The sequence below is a fragment of the Aquarana catesbeiana genome, linkage group LG12, assembly GCF_042186555.1.
Source record: "Aquarana catesbeiana isolate 2022-GZ linkage group LG12, ASM4218655v1, whole genome shotgun sequence".
Lineage (NCBI taxonomy): Eukaryota > Metazoa > Chordata > Amphibia > Anura > Ranidae > Aquarana > Aquarana catesbeiana.
In genome coordinates, this window is record NC_133335.1 from 203,450,169 (window position 1) to 203,474,655 (window position 24,487).

A 24,487-nucleotide genomic window follows, 5' to 3' on the forward strand; every position below is an offset into this window, starting at 1 on the left:
GTACTCTGCTCTGTGTGACTTGGTGAATGTCATGTTCCCTCCTCTGTCATCTCACTCCACCTCGGCTCTGCTGTCTCCGCAGTTTAATGACTTCTCCTTTTGGAGAGATCCAGTGATCAGTATTAGCGAGGAAGAACTTGTACACATTTCCTAAGAATCGTATCTCAGGTGTCATTTTTCCAAGATCTGTAGGACCAGTCATAGTCACAGGAGCCATTAGAACCACATTGCTGCAAAAGTATAGAAAGGTCAACTTGTGAGCTGATCTACAAACACTGAAAAGAAGAAACAAAAAGGTGTCCTCCACAGCACACATTCATATTCCAGATGTCCTTCTTCTACTGTAGGTTAGGAAATAAAAACGTCTGTAGTTTGGTTGCTGAAGTAAGCTATTCAGCTCTTTCTTTAAAATGTATTTTATGTATAAGGCATAAATCTTATGTCCTAATGAGTCAATCTTTTCTTCAAGTAGCCATAGCAGGCCCAATGATTAGGCAGATCAGGATGTTTTAAATGCAATATTACGATGATGATTGGGACAGCAATTTGTGAGTTGTGTATTTTCTGACTCGTTCAATGCTCCAAGAGACTGACCCCTGTCTTGGTTTACATAACAGTCAATTTGTAACTTTTTTATTTGTGTATATATACAGTAGTTTTATAGATGACCAGTTCTTAAACCAACAATTGCCTTTAGTCCTGAATTGTGTGATCCATAGATCAAACAAAAATATTCAGGCAAAGCTAAAACTGCTGCATAGCTGAATGTCTTGTATGTCTAAATAAATTAAAGGATCAGTTTACTATATATTGTGATAAAAACTTCGCACTAATTTGCTACCTAATGTATGACAACACAACACTTGCTATCTAAAAAAACAAACATAAACATCTCATGTGCGGGCAGCGAGAGCGGAGGCATGCTTAGACCGCTACGCACACTCCCGCCACATTAAGCCTCCTATTGCATGCCCTCCTACCCCGCTCACCCCAGCACGATATCAGGGGCAGCGGGCGCACACCACGGAGACCCGCTCCATGTCCACCCGGTCGGCGGGGAAGACCCACGGGGACTCCCGCTACCCGCCTCATGGGTCCTGGAAGGATTCCAAGATGGCGACCGGCAACAGCGCCATACGGCCAGACAAGAAGCAAATGCAGCCACAGGGGAACAAAGGAAAGCCCCCCTGGCCCAGGGGCACACAGCATGAATCCATCCACAGCTATCAGGATTTCAGGTGAGCTGGCAGATCCTCTCTGTGCTCCATCCAGCCCTGTCACATCCCCCTCACCGACTCCTTTGTCATCTCCAAGCCACGCTTCCCACACTTCCTCTGCCCTTGATAGGGACACATGGCTGACATATTCCTCAGCCAGACCAGTGACCAGGATGCAGACATTGTCAATATGCAACCTATTAGCCAGGATGCAGACCCTGGTAGTCCTGAAGGGTCCCTAGCTCCTTTTACCTGCACCTTTACTGGCAGCGCCCCATACTCTCCGGACACTATCCTTCTTGCACGTTTTCCAGAAATGCTACAAAAAGAGTTGGAGAAAGCTACCACTAAACTGGTTTCTGACTTAAAGCAAGATTTCCAGGAACTGGGATGACAGCATTGAATCCAAAGTTGATGACACTGTACATAGAGTGGCGCAAAACTCCACCACGATTACTGAACTTCACGATCGCCTGGAAGAAGCTTACACTAAAATTGATGATCTTGAAAATCACGCCAGGTGATACAATTTCCGTATTCATGGTTTGCCAGAAACGATTAAAGATCTTTCCTCTATCACTTATTCTTTGATGCAAGCTACTATCCCAGAAATGGATGAATTCCATCTGGAAATTGACCGTTTTCACAGGGCCCTAGTTCCTCTGAAACCTGATGAGCCTCCCAGGGATGTGATCGTGAAACCTCATTTCTTCAGGGTCAAGGAATTGGTCATAAGGTATCCCAGGGAACACATTTGGACCTGGAAATTGAAGGCTACAAAATTTAGATCTTTGACATCTTCCAAGCTACCATTCAAAAATGGAGAGCCTTTAAACCTTTACTTTCATCTTTGGTTCAGCGTGACATTCGCTACCGATGGAACTATCATTTCCATTTACAATTTACCTACAACAGATCATATTCATTTTCTACGTTTGCTGAAGGTGAAAAGATTCTGCTAAAATTGGGATTTATCTCCAATAATCCCTCGTCTCAGAACCAATCGAGATCCAACGGCCCTCTGCCTTCGCCTCTTTGGTCTTCCCCATCATCATGGAAATCCGCAACTTCACGCCGAGTTACCTGAGAACTCCCTGATTGGCACCAGTTGATTTATTTATTTTTTTCCTTCTGGCGGCGGCTTCTCAGTGGTCCTTTTGCAGGACATTAGCCGCTCCCTAAATTTTATTACTATTCTATGTGTCTTTGAACCTGGTGCTTTTTGTTCTCTGGGACACCTTGGCCTTGTTGTTATTGGGACTTATATATTTATTTTTTAATTTTTATTTATTTTATTTTTTTTGGGGGTATGTCTGGGAGGGCATTTTATTTGCTACTTTATATTTGTGCAGGGAGGAGGCTATGCACTCTCCTAATTTGTCAGACTCTTCCCATTGGTTACCTTTGGTGGAGACTCCCACATTCCAAGAACTTGGGTTCTGGACTACGTGGTTACATTATGTTGCACCTTTTGATACTGGGCTTTTCTAAGCTCATGTATCATTTTATCCTTCTTTTTCTTTTTACTCCTTTCTCTGTTTTTAAATTTTTCTCCTTTTCCTTCCTGAGGGTCAGCCGGAATTTTGCCTGGACTTCCATGATGTGTGTATGTTGGTGGGTGAATCTACCAGTTTAGTTATTTTTATCCTTATTCATCCATGTCTAAGTTACCCGACTCCGTTGGAACCATACGACTGCTTTCCCATAATGTTCAAGGGTTGAGTTCTCCCTCTAAGCGTATTAAAATGTTTAATTATTGTAAGTCGATAGATGCTGATATTGTGGCCCTTCAGGAAAGGTATTTTACTTCTTATTTTACTCCCCGGTATATACATAAGGATTATCCTGTTTGTTATTTTGCCAATGCTACAGAGAAAAAATGGGGGGGGGTGGCGCTCTGTCTGTCATGACGGCTTTCTCATTTACTGAATCTAAAATACTGCAGGACAAATAGGGGCGTTATTTGTTCGTGAAAGGGCACCTAGGGGAAAACTTGGTAGCGATCCTAGTTTATTATGCCCCCAATACAAACCAGGTGGCCTTTTTCCATTCTTTGCTTCGTTCTTTGGCACCGGAATTCGAGGGAGATGTCATTTTAGCTGGAGATTCTAATTTGGCGCTGGATCACATATTAGATAAATCCCATCTTTCCCACCTTAAATCCCCTTCTAAACAAAGCTGCAAATTTGCTCAGCTGTTACACCGTTATGACCTTATTGATGCTTGGAGGGAGGCCAATCCTACCACTCGAGACTATTCCCAGCTTTCCAGAGCCCATAATCGTTATTCATGTATCGATCATGTGTTTCTCCCCTGGGGGCTACTACCCAAATTGATCTTGACTAAGATAATTTCGAAGCCCTGGTCTGACCACGACCCTGTAGTGTTGATGTTCATTAATTTCACAATCAGATTGGCTAAATCCCACTGAAGATTAAATTAATCTATACTCAGTAATGATTGTTACTGTTTAGATATCCTTACCCAGTTGAAAATATATTTTGATACCAATAAGGCAGAGAATACCACACCCGCCATCAATTAGGCGGCCCACAAGGCTTCTGTACGGGGCTTTTTGATCCAGTTGGCATCTAAACTTAAAAAAGCTTGTGACGAGGTGTTCAGTGCCAAGACTAGGGAATGCGAAGCCCTAGCTACCAAACACAAACGTTCCCCACACCCTGACCTGTTGATTAAACTTGAGCCTTACCTCAAAGGCAGAGAAACATTTACGCTGGACCAATTATACGTTTTTCACTTGGCGGGATCGACCGGGTTCGTTGTTAGCATGTAAGCTTACCCCTATACATTCACATGTAGCTCTTCCAAAATTTCCAAAAATTAGACTCTCAAGCGGCAATCTTTCCCAACATCCCCAAAAGGTTCTTCAGGAGATTTAAGATTTTCACACTAAACTATGCAACCCATCCCAGGGCCACATTCCTGTTTCCATTCATAATTTCTTGCACACCTTATCTGCCATCTCTCACGGAATCCCATAGAGAACTTATGGACCAACTCATTACATGTGAGGAAATACATAACACTATTAAGATATTGTCATTATATAAATCACCGGGCCCTGATGGCCTCCCTAATAATTATTAAAAGACATTTTCTGAACAGTTATCTCCTCATATGGCCCTCTACTTTAATTTCCTGCGAGATGGCAGAAAAGTCCCCATAGATGAAAATAGGGCATACATCAGTGTCATACCCAAATCACACAAAGGCTACATAGACATCCTTAACTACCGTCCTAACTCATTGATTGTGATCTCAATATCTTAACAAAACTTTTAGCTTTACGTTTTGGTACTTTTTTTGGTGTAATACATTCACAAAGATCAATCTAGTTTTGTAACCGAACGCCAAACGTTCGATCAGATTCGTTGGTCCATAGCATTGATCTCTGCGGTATACTCCAAAAGGGATGCCCCTGTAGCGAGGGGAACCACTACTTCTTTCATTGGACCTTCATAAGGCATTTGATAACTTAACTTGGGACTACTTATTTACTATTCTGGAGGCTTTTGGATTTGGCTCTGCTTTTTCTTATAGCTTCAACAATTTTATAGTAACCCGTCGGCCCAGGTTTCCATTCAGGGTCATAAATCAGCATAGTTTCCTATCCAGCGCAGAACGAGACAGGGTTGCCTGCTTTCCCTATTGCTATTTGCTCTAGCAATTGAAACCCCAGAAACTCAATCTCATCCTAATATACATGATATATGTTGTGGGCAACAGGAACATAAATGTTCCTTGTTTGCAGACGACATCCTCATGTATATCACAAATCCTCAAATTACTTTACCTAATCTTTTGACTCTGTTGCATAAATTTTCCTAGATCTCAGGGCTTTCTTTAAATACCCAAAAAAACGACAGCCCTTAATATTTCTTTACCCCCCTCGATGGTCTCGACCTTACGAAACACTTATAATTTTTAATGGGCACAAAGCTCCCTCCCATATTCGGGCATCCAGCTGATACCCTCAATTGATACTCTATATCTGGCTAATTATCCTCCACTCTTCCATTGACTCCGAGAGTACCTAAACTTAACCTGTTAGATGGACCCCTTATACTTACAAATTTTGAACTATCTTGTCAAACAAAGGGCCTCTTACAGGGAAGGATATCTACAATATATACTATCCTTACTGACCCGAATGCTAAGCTCCCTTACATGACTCAATGGGAACGGGACTTGAGTACCACGTTGGAATTATCAGATTGGCAAGATATTGCCTATGCTTTATCCAAAATATCTATCAATACAACGGTAATTGAAGCAAATTATTAAACACTTCTATGTTGGTATTTTTTCCCAACCAGAGTCTCAAAGATGCATCCGTCTGCGTCACCCACCTGCTTTAGATGTTGTGGCCAGATGGGTACAATGTTTCATGTTTGGTGGTAGTGCCCTGTAGTCGCTAGATTTTGGATTTGTATATTTAACCTAGTATACTCTGTGACGGGGGTTAACATACGTAGATCCCCAGGACCAGCGATTTTTCAAAAGTTTTCTGATGAGGTCCCCAAAAAATTGATAAAACTAATTACATATATGTTTTTGGCAGCTAGAATAACTATCGCTAAATATTGGAAGAAGTCAATGGTTCCCTTTGACCACTTGAAGAATAAACTTAACTGGATCACGGCTAACGATACCTGTATCCTTCGCAATTCTACTAAGAAATTCGATGCGACATGGGATCCATGGATATGTTATTTATCTACACCTTAAAGAGCTTCTGGCCGACCCTCTTCCTTCCTCTCTCTTTCTTCTTCCTCCTTTTCTCCCTCTCTCTCTCTACTCTTCTCTCGATTTACTTTTTTTTTCTTTTCCATTTTAGATTTTTGATGATTTGGTTATTGTTGCTAACTGCAAGATGCTTTGACAGAACATATATCCCTATGCTGACATGATACTAGTAGAAATGTATAAAGGGGTTCCCTTTTTTTGACCTCTCCCCCCGCCCCCCTCCACCCTTCCCCATTTCCTAACCCCCCCCCCCCCTCTATTTCTTACAACATATTTCTTTCTGCCTGTGCAAGTCATTCCTAATGTTATAGGTTAAAGTAGCTTGATGGGACAATATGCAACCGGTCCCTAGTTGATCAGAGATGTATTTCTTGACTCTACAGTGAACGACTTAAATTAATTTTTTTTCGTTTGTTATATGGTTATGTTAATTGGCACTCCCGCCAAACACATTTTATGTTGAGATTGCTCTGTCTCCTATTCAAGGGTCCTATATTTATGATCATTTGAAAGAAAGGCACTCTCCGAGGTTGCTCGATTTTCACTTCTGTTTTTGTCACTGTTTATCAATTGTGCCTTAAATAACATTGTTACTTTAATAAAAATATTGAAAAGTAAAAAAACAAACATAAGTGATACACCATGGATACTCAAACAGTGTAGCAGACAGTGCTACAAAAAAACAATCAACAACAAAATATATGTTATAAAAACCCAAACTAATATACATATATTTATTGTGTATGTTGAAACACTTTTGAATGATTTTTCTTGTATGTTTACGCATGTTGTGTTAAGGCTGCCCATTCACTGTAAAAAGGTTCTAACAAGGGTTAACACACAAAAATATGCAGATGCACTATTTTTTAGCCAGTGTAATGCACCTCAACACATGCATTCTACGGTTTGTGGTGTGTTGGAGGGCAGTGGTGTAGGGTTATACTATTCAGGTATATGTGCTTTGGGGTGCCATTCGAACGAATGACAGTGCAACATAAAGGGTTTGATTTACTAAAGGCAAATAGACTGTGCACTTTTGCAAGTGCAGTTGCTCCAGAGCTTAGCAAATGAGGTAAAGCTTCACTTTACAAAGAACACTCAATTGCATGTAAGAAGAAAAAAAGAAAAACAGCATTTTGTTTGCACAAGTGGATAATGGAAGTCTGCAGAGCCATAGGTGTGCGCAGCCTATTGCATTAGGGTGTGCACGCCAAAGCTCACACACACTGTACCGATCACTCTCTGTGTTCATTCAGAAAGGTATATTGAATTTTTGAGTATAGCCTCAAGTAACAAGGCCTAAACCTAGGCATAAAATAGTACCATCATCCAAAAATGATATAGAAGAAGGGGAGGGGTAAAAGCGTGAGGACAGTTGCTGAGGCTGGACAAACATATACTTTAACCCACAAAGTTTGTGGTGGACTATCTTGGTACTGATAAACAAAAAAGTAATTCTTAGATAAATATTAATTCATTTATTACATATAAAAAAAAAGACATACATAAATCACATTCAAATGGTTTGAATAAACAATGTACAAATACTCAAAGGTTTCCCCAAGAAATATCTGTCGATGGAATGTTTCTCATTGATTAACCAGTCCTCTACTAGTTTCATGGGACAAACACTGCTTCGTCAGGAGGCGTAATCTATAAGACGAATGATCAGATAAAACACAAAAACACATAATGGAAAAATATACAAGCATAATGTAAACAGATAAAGTTCAGCAGTAACATTGGAAAGTTGCTTACCCAGCAGGTCAATTGCCAAGTACAAGGCCTAGCTGTTCAAAAGGCTCCCCCCCCGCGGATGACCAGGGGGATTGTGCGGAATTAGGTCTAAATAAAGATAAGGGTAGAAGTATACAGAATGATGGGTCAGATATTGCCCATACAGGGAATAAAAAGTGCACCGGGGAAGGAGGGGGAAGGGCGAAAGAGGGAAGAAAAACAAGAGGGGGAATGGAAATATAGGGAAGGGGAAGGAAAAGGGGGGATTTTTGGAAGGGGGGGGGGGGGTTTGAATGAATGAATGAATGAATGATTTATAAAGCGCTGCAAATGCGAACTGAATCGCCTCAAGGCGCTGGATGCATTTTCTGATGTCAGCTTCTCAGAAAAGGAAGGTCTTTAGTTTTTTTCTGAAGGCCTGGTGGTTTTCTTCCATGCGGATGTTGGTAGGAAGAGCGTTCCATAGTTGAGGTCCTTGGACTGCGAATCTTCGTTCTCCCTTTGCTTTGTAGCGGTATTTGGGAATGGTAAGGAGGTTTTGGTTAGCTGATCGAAGACTGCGATTCGGTGTGTAGTGTTTTATTTTCTCGCGGAGATATGGTGGGGCGTTTCCTTGTACGCATTTGTGGGTGATGCAGAGGGTCTTGAATGTGATCCGTTTCTTCACGGTTAGCCAGTGTAGGCTCTTTAGGGAGGGGGAGATGGATTCCCAGGGTTTTTTTCCTGTTAACAGTCTTGCCGCCGTGTTTTGGATGAGTTGTAAGCGCGCAAGCTGATATTGGGGTAGTCCTACGTAGAGCGAATTTGCGTAGTCGAGTCGGGAATTGATGATTGTTCCCACAACTGCCGCTTTGTCCTCTTCTGGGATGAAGGGGATTAGTCTGCGTAGTTGGCGGAGGAGATGGTGGGATCCGCTCACCACTGATCCTATTTGTGCATCCATTGTCATTCCTGAGTCAAAAATGACTCCAAGACTCTTGACTTTGGTGCTTGGGGAGATGGTCTGTCCAAGGATGGTGGGAGGTGTCCATGTAGTCTTTATTTTGGAATTTTTGTTAGCTTGTAGGAGAAGTAGTTCTGTTTTTGGTTTGGTTAAGAAAAGAGGAAAGGAAGGACAAAAGAGGGAGTAAAAAAAAAAGCAAACAAAAGCAGGTAAACAAAAAAGGAGCAAGAAAAAAAACAGATGAAAAACAAAATGGGAGCAAGAGGGGAAGGGAAGGGGAGAAAGGGGAGAAAAAGGGAAACCAAGGGAAGGAGGGGGGGAGGGTGGGGAAGGAGTGGAAGAAAGGGAAGCGGGGGGGAATGGATCACAGATATGGGGGGATGAGAGGGACGGACAGGTAAAGGGAAGGAGGTGCAAATATACCTGGTAATTAAGAGGTATAAACCACCTGTTGAGAGATCTTTAAAGATCTATTGAATAATTGTATACAAAACTCCAGGGGGGAAAAAAGAGAACATGGCAGGCAGCAGAAGAGACTGCAGGCGACAAGACCACATATAATGCAGGGGTGTCACGAAAGATGATGACTGGACTATCCAGTCATCCTAGAACACCAGTAGATAATTATAGACTGGAAGCTTATTGGACATGGGACGGGTACCTGGTAAGGGGTCCCTCTGTCTGCTGCCAGGCCGGAGACAATAGGCATCAGAGAAGTCTGTGGAAGCAAAAACGAATGCAACGCTGGTACAAGGAAGGAGTGGGGGGTAAACCCACCCAGAGTGGCCACAGGGTCCCGGTCCTACCTTACTGCTGTTTGCCGTTCACAACCCCCCTGGAGGAAGGCATCCGCAATACTCACTAGCGGGCCATGGCCTGCTAAATGAGCTCCCCAACCCAGAAGCTGTGCACTCCCTGCCTGTCTTAACCAAACCACATTTCCCACTTCCAAAAATCCCCCCTTTCCTTCCCCTTCCCTCCATTTCCCTTCTCCCTCTTGTTTTTCCTCCCCCTTTGCTCTTCTTCCCCTCCTTCCCCGTTCCCTGGTGCACTTTTTATTCCCTGTATGGGCATTATCTGACCCATCACTCTGTATACATCTACTCTTATCTTTATTTAGACCTAATTCTGCACAATCCCCTTGTCCACCACAGGGGGAGCCTATTGAACGGCTGGGCCTTGTATTTGCCAATTGACCTGCTGGTTAAGCAACTTTCCAATGTTACTGCTGAACTCTATCTGTTTACAATATGCTTGTATATTTTTCCATTATGTGTTTTTGTGTTTTATCTGATCATTCGTCTTATAGATTACGCCTCATGACGAAGTGGTGTTTGTCCCATGAAACTAGTAGAGGACTGGTTAACCTATGAGAAACATTCCATCGACAGATATTTCTTGGGGAAACCTTTGAGTATTTGTACATTGTTTATTCAAACCATTTTAATGTGATTTATGTATGTCTTTTTTATATGTAATAAATGAATTAATATTTATCTAAGAATTACTTTTTTGTTTATCAGTACCAAGATAGTCCACCACAAACTTTGTGGGTTAAAATATATGTTTGGCCTCAGCAACTGCCCTCATGCTTTTACCCCTCCCCTTCTTCTCCCATTCAGAAAGGGAAGTAGCCAGTAAATTACATATTTACAGGCCCTTTCCCCCACTCATTCTAAAACGCCCCCTGTGTGTGCCTGCATCAGCAGCTGGTGGGAGAAAAGAGGAGAAAAGAGGAAGGAAGCCGACAGCGCTTTGGGGGGAGACGGGGAGTAGGGGGAATCTGCACTGCAAGAGCAAGAGCAGAGCTCTTCCTCATTTACTAAGCTCTGGAACAACTGCACTTGATAAAGTGCACAGTCTATTTGCCTTTAGTAAATCAACCCCACTGTGTTCATTGTGTGTTGTGTGCTGCAGGTCTTAACACACGTTACCACAAGTGCATATTTGTAAATCTTGCCTCAAAAAAGGCAATGGGTGACGTGCGATGCTGACATTTTACCAAATATATACTATATGTTTTGGATGCCCTGACCCTTTAAAGATTCACTCCTTTAGGTTTGCCATCAACTGTGTCGTTTGGGGGTTTACCCAAGTGAATGGATTTTTTAGGTATGCTATCATACAACATATTGGTTGGTAGAATAACAAAGTCTATGGCAAAGTATGGGTAACCTGCAGGAAAACCTGCATTGTGGGGAAACCGCAGCAGAGCAGTGTAAAAAGGGCCAAAAGGGAGATTGCAGAAAGATTGCACATTTAGATCTTTAGTGGATCCCCCATAAACCCACATTTTTAAATTGAACATACCCGTTCTATTCACAATGTCAACTTACTATAGTTCTCAGCCTGCCCAAGGCTGGTGTACCTTTACTATTCTCTGGGTCCCAGGACCTGGCCATATGGAATAATGAGTATCTCTATCTCCTTCTCATCAAATGATCCTTGGATGCCCATTATTTCTTTTGCCCAGACATTGCACAAGTAACATTAGTTAAAGTGGGGGTGGAGAATAATAAAGCTGCATTAGCTACAGGCAGTGTACATTTTTTATTCAAAAGGAGGGTGTTGGGGGAATTGGCTAAATTCAGTGAGTTAGGCCTTATTCACTTGGGCACTGAGGGCAAACTGCCCGCAATCCATGGCCACTTATGCTTCCCCAGTACACACACAAACCATCAGAGGTGTGGTGACATGCATACAGCCACAGATTGTCATTGATCTGTACCTCCAGGTCACATAAACCCACACCTTCTTTATGTTGTATGGCTTCCTACGTTAAAGAGGCCTTAAAGTGGGGTTCCACCCAAAAAAAAAAAAAAAAAATACATGAAAAATCCTTTAAAAAAAAACAAAAAAAATTTGGATATTTTTTTTTTTAACTTACCTCTAAATGCTTGTTGCTAGGTGGTCCCTCGTAGTCTGCCCCTTCCAGTGCCTGGGCTGGTGACATTACTTCCCCCTTGGCACAGGAAGGGCTCCGCTCTGCTCCCACCCTCCTGTCAACCATCTGGGACCCATTACAGGTCCTAGGTGACTGAGCGGCCAATCATAGCGCGGAGGGGGAGACGAGCGGGGCTTCGATCCCCCACATCGCTGGACCCAGGGACAGGTAAGTGTCCAATTAAAAGTCAGCAGCTGCAGTATTTGTAGCTGTTGACTTTTAATTTTTTTTTTTTTTTTTTTCATGGGCCCCCTGGGTGCAACTCCTCTTTAAGGCCTTTTGCTCCTCCTCCAAAGTCGGGTATTTCAAGCAAACACAGGACGTGTAGTCAGATTTAGAGACCTTTATTACGTAACAAGTTGAAAAACACAGTTAATTTGATTTCACAAAACAGAAATACACCTTATATTATTTAGCATCATAAACCAAAATACGACAAAAAAAAAAAAAAAGTCAAAACTGAAACTTTCTCTCACTTTCCTGTTTTGCTTCGATTTGACCGAAAAATAATATTGTACATCTTTATAATAAAAAAAAAAACAACCATCCTCCCAGATACACACAGGATAATGCCAACAGACAAGCAGTGTAGCTCTGCCCCTTCCTGGAGGTTAAGAGCTATTCAAAGAGGCAGCTACTTGGAATGTCATGTAGAGGAAATGTTTACATTAGGGGTGTTTGAGGCCGCTGACAGCCAAAGAATGCCAGTGCTATTCATCCTGTCAACAGCCCGAGAGGTCCATCCAGACACAGCCATGATTTAGTGTTGTGCAGGACTAGATTAGATGGCTGACTAGGCTCTCCAGAGTCTTCTTAGTTGCCTCTTGTAAATGTATTGTAATTAAAAGAATGCAGATTCGATTTTATAGCATTTTTGTCATGTAAATATGTAAAGTTTTTAGCTGAAATGTACACATTCTTTATCCTTATGTCTAATTTAAAGAAATTGATTCTCAAGCCAACCTCAGGCTAACCATAACTGATGTAGTTATAGAACAAAATTGGTTGATAATATATGTGTAACAAAGTGCCCTGCCTACAGTGCAAGAGCATGCTAGGCTTTATTTAAAGGAATTCTCCACCAAAACTGCTGTAGGGAGTTTGTTTGCTGCCCCAAAAATGGAGCACCAGCCACCACTGCCTACAAGGTGGGAAGACTCTGCTCCTGCTCTTCTTTCTACCTTTCCATTTGGTCATCTGGAATTCATATACAATCTTTGTGGGTGTTCCCTGACTAGGCCCAGGTGATTTAATGAGAAAGAGGGCTGAACTTAGGAGTAGGCATTCTGTGCTTTATGGAGCGAGTCATGTAGGATGGACTGCTATAGGTTTAAGGGATTCGTTGGCAAGATCTCTGTCTCCGGGTTCCCAGATCCACTCGCCTTCTCCAGTAGGTTTAATTGTTACCACTGAATACTACTTATATCCTAAAGTATATATACAGCTAAGAATTTATTTTTGTTTGGGATAAAGTAAAGGCCCCCATAGACAACTAAAATTTTGGCTAAATCCTGCTGAATCAGCCAAAATTAAAATAATGGGTGGCTCTGGAAGTACCCCCAGGGCAAAAAAAAAGGCAATTTAAAAATGAACTAAGCCAGGTGAAAACGTATCATCCGAACAGTGACCGCATCCCACAGTTGCAGTCACTGCTTGGCAGCTCCCTTAGGCCCCTTTCACACTGGGGCGGTGGGGGCGTCGGCGGTACAACAGCGCTATTTTTAGCGCCGCTGTACCATCGTTCTTGCAGCTGTATTCGGCCGCTAGCGGTGCGGTTTTAACCCCCGCTGGCGGCCGAAAAAGGGTTAAAATCACTCGTACAGCGCGGCTATTGCCGCGGTATAGCCGCGCTGTCCCATTGATTTCAATGGGCAGGAGCGGTTTAGGAGCGGTGAATACACCGCTCCTTCACCGCTCCAAAGAAGCGGTTGGCAAGACTTTTTTCACCGTCCTGCCAGCGCACCGCTTCAGTGTGAAAGTCCTCGGGCTTTCACACTGAACAAACAGCGGAGGCTGTTTAGGGGCGGTTTGCAGGCTGTATTTTTAGCGCAATACCGCCTGCAAACCGCCTCAGTGTGAAAGGGGCCTAAAATTCAGGCACAGGCAGACACAGGTGCCTGAATGTGATAACTGGCAAGATTTGCCCTCTATCTCTGTTTTGGTGACAACTGTAACATTCACAAGCCTCATCCTGGTGACATTAATCATCAGGACTAAGAGAGAGGGTGTATTTCCCCAGCGGAGAAACAGAATGCAAAAAAAACCTGACAAAGGGTCTAACTGTTTCCAACTTTATGCAAAACCAAGAAAAACAAAATTTGGCTTTGGACACACTTTAGATTATGCAAATCATGCCGGGAGTGACAAGATTTTTTGTAAATGCTTAGGCAAGAGGCAAACAAAACATAGGGAGAGCTTGTTGCTGAAATCTTAAAGATGACTGTCAGGAAAGAAATCTAGAAATGTGAAAAACATAGCTGCTAAGTCTGACTTGTTTTGAAAGCTGCAAGTGTCATTGAGTCACTGACCCAACACAAGTATGCAGATCAAGAGTTCAAACCTGACATGCTTATTCCGGGTCACTGACTGACTAGGTAGTAAAGTAGTGATCAAGAGGTCAGGCCCAGAGTCTGCACCATTAAATAGAAATTAGTTCCATTATTACTGTCATGACAGGTTCCCTTTAAGAAAGATCATAACTAGGGGATTTTATCTACCAAAAACACAAAATATTAGATCTGTGCGCACTAATCCTTTAATAAAATAAAGCACTGCAAGAGCAATTACAATTTTGCATGATAGCTTGCAGGCACTGGAAAGATGAAAGGCAACCAATCACAAATCGTCCTTTAACACTGACTAGGTGAAAGCTTCGCCTTGATTGGTTATGGTGAGTTACTGCTCTGCAGTATACATTGTGTTGATAATTAGAGGTTACAGTTTAAAACTTACTTTGTACTCAGAAGTCATTTATTGATGCAACATGTAAAAATTGTTTTATTTTTTTATGACTTGTAACCTGTAACTTTATTGTTCCAGAATAAATAAATGTGGTAATTTTAAAATTAAAATTGTTGGTGTGGATTTGAGATTCAAACAGTCTTGGGGGGAGGGAACCAGCTTTTAAAGAACTGTGTACCCATAGCAATCATTTGTCTCCTTTTTATTTTTAACAAGCACTGGGAACTTAAAAGGTGGAGCCTTTCTCAGCCATGGTTCCATTGAACCTTTTGGGTTCCTCAAGAGGTCCCTTAAACAATGAACCATTTCTACTGTATCTCTCAGTAACCACTGACATCAATGATCCTTTAATATGTCTCTTAGGGGGGCAGTCTTCCCAGACTAACAGTATAAATGGGTTCTTCCTCCCATTGACAACTAATATAATGTTCTTCTTCTCCCAGTGACCACTAATTTAAAGTGCTCCTTCACTTACTGACCACTAACACAAGGGGGTACTTCTCCCATTGACCACTAATATAGGGGGCTTTTCCCACTGAACACCAATATAAGAGTGTTATTCTCCCACTGACCATTGGGTGTTCTTCAACTGGCCACTAATGTAAGAGATCACTACAATGACCACCATGTTAGAAGTGTGGATGGGTGGTGCTGGGTAATTTCATTTTCACTGGGTAATGTGAAAATGGTAATATACAGTCTTCGGACACTGGTCTGGCAGCTCCCACATACAGAAGGATATCCAGAGCCATTTTATATTAAAACTGGGGGGAATAAGGATAAGGTCACCACAGAAGTTTGTTGAGGTCTGTAACAACCAACTGATGAAGAGCGTGCCTATTAGGGTCCGTGGATTGCTTCCTTAATATTCCATCTATAGATCAAGTGCTGATAAAAGGTGTGCTTTTGAGCCCCCTAAACATGTTGGCTATACATGCAGACTTTGCTTGAAGCTTTTACTGAAATAAGCGTTTTTTAGATCTCAACAGGTGTGATGCTCCTATCCTTACCTCCCTAAGGAGGTAAGGATAGGTGGTCATTTCTCTAATGACCACCAATGTGATGGCGCCCAACAATTTTCACTGTCTGTGTGTTCTTTCATTTCACACTGGAAAGAATTTTTATCACATAGAACAGGGGAGGCCTCATAAAAATTATCTGTTCTGGGCGTCAAATACATTTTTTTAATGTATTTATTATGTTTACAATTTACAGCTTACACTAATTTATCCTGAGCCGTAGATGTAAATATTTAGCAGGTTTACCCTAAGACATAAAACTTATTTTTAAGATTTCCTCTTCTAAAAAGGTTGAAAAATGTTGATCTATGCACTATAGAGGGTTCCTTTAGATATGTTGTATAATTTTCATTGGTCAGCTTTGTTTAAAACTATTTTTTATAGACATTTTGACAACATAAAAATTAGTCATTCAATAGAAATGGTTCAAAATTTTCAATTGGGAATTGCACATTTTGCCTGCTCTGCCTAAAAATGGGCCACTCCCAAATGGGCCCACACCTTTCCAGGATCCCCAAAAGCTGGAACCGTTAGGAGATGTGTTTGTTAATTTTGGAATGATTTTAATAGCAACTTCTTATTTCTTTCATCAACTGTCAAAGCACCATTGTGGCACAGCCGCTTGAATGCTATCCTACGATAATTGACCTGCAGCTGACTATTGTTTGCTGAAGCTGAGCTTCATAGTTCAGCCTTTCTTTGTTTAAATACTTGTAAAACTTTCTTTTTAAAATAAAATAAATGGTATAATGGGACCTCAGTATATAACAGCAGAAACTGTAAAAATAAATCCTGCTCTCCATAGTGTCCAACACTCTGCACACAAAGACAGATGTGCAACAGATTTAGAAGCCCCAGCTCCAGTCATGACATCTGCAGGCCGGAGATATTCTCAAAGGATTTCTCCACTACAGTTAATGCCTAATGCAGAGTTGAAAGGCACTTAGGATTGGATGGTGGATTACAGATATGAGAAAGAATAAAAGGACATATACATAAAAGGGAAAATCAAAGCATGCTCTTAGGCTGGCATGACAGACCACAGCTCAGTTGTTAGAGGGGAATGGAAAGATGCCACATTTTTGGGACAGTGATCCTCTTGTATAAAAACCTGGAGTACCCCAAGGCTAACCTACCATCAGCTCAGAGCTCTGCTAAGCTGTTGGTGGATAGTCATATGGATGACGTTCAGGCAGAGAGAGGCAATCAGTGGTCTCGTCTTAATACAAATGCCACTCTTTGACAGCACCCATGTGATCCACCACCGCAGTGGCTAAATTGAGCCCAGAGATGCTGACAGGTAAGCATTAGACTGCTTTTCCTATAGGTAGATAGGACAGTGTGGGGAAAGGGCTGAAAACCCACAAATTTTATAATACACGTTAGTTTTGCTTTTTATTGTGAGAACTGGAATTTGAATAGCTGCTATGGGCAACACCTTTATTTGCATTTGTGTCCCCCTATGCAGATTTCTAACTGAGCAAAGTAATGCAAAAACTTTGCAGTAGGCACCCTAAGATACCTATAGAGCACCACCTACCTTTGCAGGCAAGCATTGCGTGCATCCATGCCCTCCAACAAGTCACAGCCTAAGTATTGTACACAGAGGAATGGGGGCATGCTAGCCCTTTGCAAATACTGACTTTTGTAAAGTCAGTATTTGCATGAGGTTTTTGGTTGCATTCTGTGCTAAAATGGAAAGTGAGTGGTTCCACAGATGCATTTTAAAGCAAGGATCTTAGGTGCTTCTTTCAAAGTTTCAGCATTGCATGGTTTAGCTAGTAGTCAGTACAGGGTTAAGACACAGGGAGAATGACCAGCACATCGAAGACCTTGTGCCAAAAAGCCACACACTTTATTTAAGCACTGATGTAAAAATCAGCATGGGTATGCCACAATGGCCAATTGGTTGAGACATGTAAGTGAAAGGTTTAAATGTGAGTGACTAAATTAGCTGCGATTTATATATATTTTTTTAGACAGATACCATCTGAACTTCAGTTCAGTTTCAGTTCCTCACACAGTAAGAAAATTCAGAGCTAAAGCCATCATATATATGCAATTCACGTAGCCTAGCTATTGTTCATTGTTCTAATAAGCTCCTTTTCTGTACATCTGTGTAGGTGATTTATGACCCCATTCCAGGGCTTGTACTTGTATCATAGTTAACATGGGCCTGTAATGCTGGAGATATCCACCAGGGGGGGCATATGCAACATTAAAAGAACAAGGAAACCAATTTGATAGGAGACTATGCTGTGTGTTGCAAAGTGGAACAAACTTCCTAAAGCTAGGAGATGGCCCGCTTAGATACAAGATTTTAGAATTACCTTATTAGGTATTTTGGACTGATCGTAAGAAATGGTAGACTTGTTGCAACATTGTAACCATGCACTAAACAGATTAGCAGTTCTTGTGAGGAAGGGTTTATGATTGCAGGTAGATATCCTAGTGGATATATTGGGTTAACATTTGGCTTGAGCCTTTAGTGTTTACGGTTTTCTTGCATGATACATAACACATCATTTTTTGTTCCCCTGCTTACTTCTAACAGTTCCACTGCTGGCAGAGAACAAAGAGGGGGCTTAATTTCGGGCATGATAATTCATCCCAGACCCAGAGTGAGGTTATCTTCAGATAGGCACAGAGATGAAGCAAGCTTTATCTAAGCTCTCGCACTGCATCAGGGTAACACAGAAGAAGACACTGAGAGATATTCAGTCTGTGTAAAGTCCAGTCCTTTGTATAGTAATAATGCCCTAGCACCACACATATCCCTGCATTGCCACTTTATCTTGCATTGAACAGGTGGCATTGAAAATGTACCCCACCCTCCCCCCCTAAAAAAAGTGACTTAGCTGCCCCAAACTCTGAGAACCAGTCTTCTCCTGTCTCCCTGTTCCAAGTGGGCATTTTGCTTTTTAAGGTCCTTAAGTTTTTGTTTATGGTTGCCCACCATGTTCAAGGAAGAACTACTGCAATTAAGTTAGGCTATTTGCCTTCAGCAGTGTCCTGTGTGGTAGGTGGCAGTGGCAAGCTTGGCACATGTTGTGTAATTTTATTCAGCTCATATCTCAGGGCTTCCAAACCACGATCATGGGAGGCTAGTGTGCTATTGACATGGTCCAGATAGCCAAAAAAGCTTGCTTCCTGAGCTCCACAGGCACTTTCCACTTGGTTCACCCTACGTTCAAACTGTGCCACTTCTCCTTGAAATTCACGGGCAAGAACTTGACAACTACCTAACTGACCTGCAAGACGTGCTTTCATCCTTTCCATATCCCCACGTAGTCCTAGCAGCTGTCCTCGGCTGTACCGGATTTGAGAGCCTTGTCCATCTATCTGTCCTTGAACAGTAACCATTTCTTCACTCAGTCGGTTACCCCGTTCCTCAGCCGTTAGATTTACCTGTGATACAGTATCTGCATATCTATTCACAGTTTCTTCCAAGCCATGAAGAGTACGTCCAACACTGCGCAAGTTAACTTGTAGCAGAGTGATCTCTCCTTGTAATGCTTCCTCATGTTGTCGTTCAATCTGTTTCTTAATGCCTAAAACAGTACCATTCAGGTGACTTAGTTGTTTTTGGACATCCTGGTTCTGCTTCTGGCACTGTAAGATCTCATTATGAATCTCTACAAGAGATTCTCCTCCAGATGCAGAACATCCAGCAGCACACAACTCCTCTACAGCAGCAAGTCGGCTCTGTACTCCTTCCAGCCCTTCAAGACCTTCTTTTCGTATCCCAGACAAATGAGCATCCAATAAAGGCATCACTGCTCCATCGAGGGCCAAAGGAGCCGAGGCATTGGTGAGCTCTCCTACAGCTGTTAAAATTCTCTCTTCCAAAACTCTTACTTTGTCATCTACAGAAGCCCTTACTCCATCCAACTCAGTTAACAAGTGGCCTCTTTCCACTCCTTCCTGGCAACATCTTCTTACACCTTCCTCAGTTAGGTTTAACCTGCTCTCAACTTCATCCAGTCTTGTTCCAACCTGAGGCTCCACCATAAGCCTTGTAACTTCCACATCCATCCTCTGGCTAAGAGTGTGGTGTTCTTCAGTCAGTTGGTGCAAACTACGTTCCAGTTCCTCCATGCGCCTACTGAGGTCTTCCAAACGTCCACAACAGCCATCAAGTGCACCCAGTTCCTGTAGTCTGGCACCTAACTTTGACAATTCTCTTTGCAAGGCAACTTCTCTTCCATCCATTTCCTGCTGCATTCGGTGACCTGCTGCCTGTTCTACATCTTGGCACTGCTTCTGAACTTCCTGTACTTTAATATCACAGTTACCTTGGATCTTCTGTATCCGTGCCTCTATTCCTTCCATCATCTTTGCCTGTGCCTCTGCTATTTTGCCTTCCAAGTACTGCTCCAGCATTTCAGTGGAGGTAAGTGGAGAAGGTCTTGCAGCCTCGAGTAAGTGTTGGAGCTGTGCTTCATGACCCATCACCATCCCATTCACCTCATCCAGAAGCTCTGTTTTCGATTGTAAAAGTTCACTCACTTCAGCTACTTTGCCAGTTAAGTCTCCAGGAACATGAGGAGCCTCAGCCAAAGCATCTGGAATCACCCCAAAGCCAACAGATGACTGTGATGAAGAACCAGGCCCGCTCACTAATGAGCCAATCATTTTGTTGGTGTCTTCCTGTATGGCAAGACGTAGAGAGTCCCCCAAACTGCTTACTATTCCTTGTAAGCTGTCATAAGACTGAGACAAACGTCTGACTTCCTCTTCCAAACGATCCAGACGTTCTCCAAATATAGGGGACAATTTTCTACCTGTAAGGGATACAAATCAGACAATTAGCAAAGAGTTAATGACTCAGCACAGACAGAATTGAAATTATTGCCTACTTCCCAGCCTATCACTATTCTTCCTCTGTGGTCAGTCCAGTACCAATGGTGTCAGCACCACTATGGACATACAGTAAATTGAATTTTTTATAACTAGGTTTACAGTATCTAGTTTTGCATTATTACATTACGTTTGAATTTGTAAATGCTTCAAGAGATCATTAGATCACAGGGTGCTGAAAGCCCATCTCCATGCAAACTTTTTTGTTAGCTTTGAAAAGAGTGGGTAAGGTTTGGAATTTCTTTTTTTATTGCTGTCTGTGACTCTGACATAATTTTTTTCACTTCCTCTATGGTCACTAGGACAAGAAGTAAGGGTATCTCTCTATAAGGAACAATCAAAGCAAAAAAAGCGCTTTTCTTTAGCAGAGAGTACAGGAGTGAGGGAAGGAAGGATGTAGAACCTCTATTATATTTCTATTTCTGTGTGTTTCTCTTGAGGAGATTCCTCTTACCTCCTGTGTGGACACCAAGCCTGGAAGTAAAAGACACTCTTCCCATTGGGGCCACAGGGATTACCTCTTCCCTACCCTACTCTTTCCAAAACCTAAAAAAGGGCTTTAAAATGTAGGTATAAAAGGAACAATATTGAATTCTTCTCTCAACTATATTCCATTCTCCAAGCTGCAGCTTATCCAGGCCTTCCTTCATACACACAAGCGTGGGAAAAGGAATTAAACCTGGCCTTTTCCCCATCGGACTGGCAAAAGTGTTTTACCTTGACCAACAAATTATCCCCTGCTACAAAAACTCAGGAAAAGGGCTCTAAACTTGTAACCAGATGATACAGATGTCCATTGCTACTCCACCATTTTAATCACATGATATCTGACACATGCTGGGGGTGCCGTGCTTCACATTTGGTGGGACTGCCTATCCATACGGTCATTCTGGGAAAAATTTTTTTTGACCTGTACAGCAAACTCAATGCAACATCTATCCAGGCTTCACCCGTGACAGCTCTCCTATCCATGATCCCTGGATCCTTTAAATCCGCTAAAAAATATGTCCTCAGACACTTCATTGCAGTTGCTAGGGCAGGCATTCCTCGCCACTGGAAATCAACGACTGTACCCTCTCTGGGGGAACGGGCAATCGAATTAGACTCCATAAGGGACGTGGAATACTTTTTGGCACAGGAAATAAGGACCAATTCTCCCAGACTTGGACTGCGTGGTCTATGTTCTACTCCTCTGAATTTCCGGTCTGAGCCCAGGAAGATCAGACCTCCAATACTCCATGGCCATGATGGAGTGTTCATGACCTTATCTTTGCTATCCTGCTTTTTTACCTTGCTTAATTCCTTAACCTCTTTTCCTTTACTGACGCTCTTTTACTACTGATTTTTACATTTTTTTGATGATGATAAAGGATAGTTAAAATGCAGATGTGTTTTCATACATACTGACTTATTCATATATTATATGATAAATGCTCTTTCCCCATCATACTAGGATACTGGTACACTTGCTATCAATATGGGCTTTGGGGTAATATATCTAATGTTGCTTTGTACTGAACTATGTTTTCCCAACTCATGATACTATGTGGTGCACTGGAGATCTTGCGTCGTTTGTACCTCTATTCCTTGCTCTTTGTATGTCTTATTTAATAAAATAAGATTGAACCAAAAGGAGCAATATTTTTTAATAAAAAGCTAATGGGCTAGAAAGTGCATGGCGTCAATCTGGTGCCGAATATGGCAGGGAATAAACAGCAATAAATCCCTGCTTCAGGCAAAAGATTATTTTTTTAGTTTTGGATGGGGGGAGGGGGAGTCTAGAACCTCAAAGAATCCTTCCCAAACAAATAAATGTTTTGGCTGGAGTTGGGTATAAAAAGCCAGTTACATAAAATGATAATGAAAACTTCTGTACAGCTATAAGTATTTTCCTATACATATTTGTAAAAGTTATTGGTAGCTCCTGCATGTAATATAATATTTTATTATTTCAATGCTTAGCGATAGATGCAAAAAACTATAGAAACAGCTTTTATAAAGCAATGCAAGATGTGATCTTAAAAACATGGTGTCAACGCTAGAAAAACATGCCGCAACACTTGTGAAAAATTCAAAATTGCATTCATTTTCACAACAAAAAATTGGAATCTAACCTGAAGATTTTGCTTGTTCTGTAACCATTTTATAGTTTGATTTGAATTATATGTCATTTTTATTGGGGTGATAGTGTAAGCTCCACATTTCCATCCGTTCTACGGTTGTGTATGAGGTTAGTTCTTTTCATCAAGGTTTGGAAGGAAAAATGATCCAGGGCTCAGCTGGTTGTATTTATGTTATTGCAGTGGCAGATTGGAACAATCCTGGCTTTGGAGTGCCTCATATAACTTTGTAGTGGCGTACTGTTCTGCCCTGTCTTTGGAAACCGGGCGGCTGATCAGCTGGCTGCGAAAGGCATTAGGAAGCCCAGCTATAATTTGTAGCAGTGCTATCTATTGGCTGAGACAGGGCACGGCGGCATAAAGCGACTTTGTTCTCATGAGTAACCTGAGCCATGAAATTATTAAACTATGTTTGTAAAAGAATAAAACACCCAGCAGAGCTATACACACCGATATTTATGCACAGAGGAAGGAACTGTGTTATTTTTGTTTGATTTTGTCAGCGGTGATTAAAAGAGGGATATTTTATTTAGGTGAATCCAGTGTCAGCTGATTGAGAAACTGGAAGTGCAACTATGGAAACCCTAATACAAATATAACAGTGTTAACATAAGAAATGAAAGAAAATCTTTCATGGCAAATTATAGATTTCCTAAACTTTCCTCATTCCTATATTATTTAAATTCCAAAAGACGCTTAAAGTGATTGTAAGTGATCACCTTGTGAAACAACCCATTCAGTTTAAAATAGAAATGAAAGGCAAAACATTTTTGTATAGATATAAAAAAACATTATAAATACTTTTTTCACCCTTTTTTTTATAAGTGATCCCTCTGTTTTCAGCTGCATAAGAGCTGGGGGAAGGAGAAACAGCAAAATACTGAGCTTCCCAGTGAATGGCTGTGCAGTGGGGGCGTGGCAGGACAAGTCTGATCATTGGAGAAGAGTACACTGAGTTCCCAGCATAGCTATAGAACTGACCATGGTGTGCTCTCTTGCTTAGCGTGGTCGGTTTTTAATAGGAAAGCAGAGGGACTGGCAGAACACCAGTGATTTCACATAAATGAAGCAATACAAAGAGAACCGGATACTCTCTCATACAAGTACATGGTACAGTGGACACATATCAGGAATATAAAGTGTTGGGGTAACAAACCCTTTAAAGTGATTGTAAAGGCTTGTTTAACCATTTCAATACCAGGCACTTAGACACTTTCCCGCCCAGGCCAATTTTCAGCTTTCAGCGCTGTTGCAATTTGAATGACAATTGCGCGGTCATACAACACTGTACCCAAACAAATTTTTTATCTTTTTGTTCCCACAAATAGAGCTTTCTTTTGGTGATATTTGATCACCTCTGCGGTTTTTATTTTTTGCGCAACAATTAAAAAAAGACCGAAAATTTTGAAAAAAAAACAAGTTTTTCTTTGTTTCTGTTAAAATTTTTTGTAAATAAGTACATTTTCTTCTTCAATGAAGGGCACTGATATGGCTGCACTGACGGGCACTGATACGGCGGCACTGATGGGCACCCATGAGGTGGCACCAATGAGGTGGCACTGATGAGGTGGCACTGACGGGCACTGATGATGGGCACTGATAGGCGGCACTGATAGGTGGCACTGATGGGCACTGATAGGTGGCACTGGTATGCGGCACTGATGGGCACTCATAGGTGGCACCGATGGGCACTTATAGGTGGCACTGATGGGCACTCGTAGGTGGCATTGATTGGTACTTATGGGTGGCACTGATGGGTACTTACGGGTGGCACTGATGGCCACTGATAGGTGGGCACTGATGGGCACTGATAGGTGGCACTTATGGGCACTGACAGGTGGCACTGATGACACTGGTGGCACTGATAAAACTGATTGGTGGCATTGCTGGCCAGAACTGAAACAATGGTGCCAATCAGT

General features: G+C 41.9%; 2 protein-coding genes across 5 annotated transcripts in view; one reads left to right on the forward strand and one right to left on the reverse strand.

Moving 5' to 3' along the window:
• LOC141113431 (phosphatidate phosphatase LPIN3-like) overlaps positions 1-7,953 on the forward strand; it is a 166,282-nt gene extending 158,329 nt beyond the window's left edge. For all 4 annotated transcript variants that reach the window (XM_073606517.1, XM_073606518.1, XM_073606520.1 and 1 more), the window contains exon 20: positions 1-7,953. In XM_073606517.1, the coding sequence (XP_073462618.1) occupies positions 1-154 (154 nt within the window). In that variant the 3' untranslated portion in view covers positions 155-7,953.
• A 3,983-nt stretch (positions 7,954-11,936) lies between these two features.
• The window catches only part of EMILIN3 (elastin microfibril interfacer 3), a 29,830-nt gene continuing 17,279 nt past the window's right edge, over positions 11,937-24,487 (reverse strand). Inside the window, exon 4 of the mRNA XM_073606523.1 lies at positions 11,937-20,372. Within this exon, the coding sequence (XP_073462624.1) occupies positions 18,580-20,372 (1,793 nt within the window). The 3' untranslated portion in view covers positions 11,937-18,579. The remainder of the gene's footprint in view (positions 20,373-24,487) is intronic.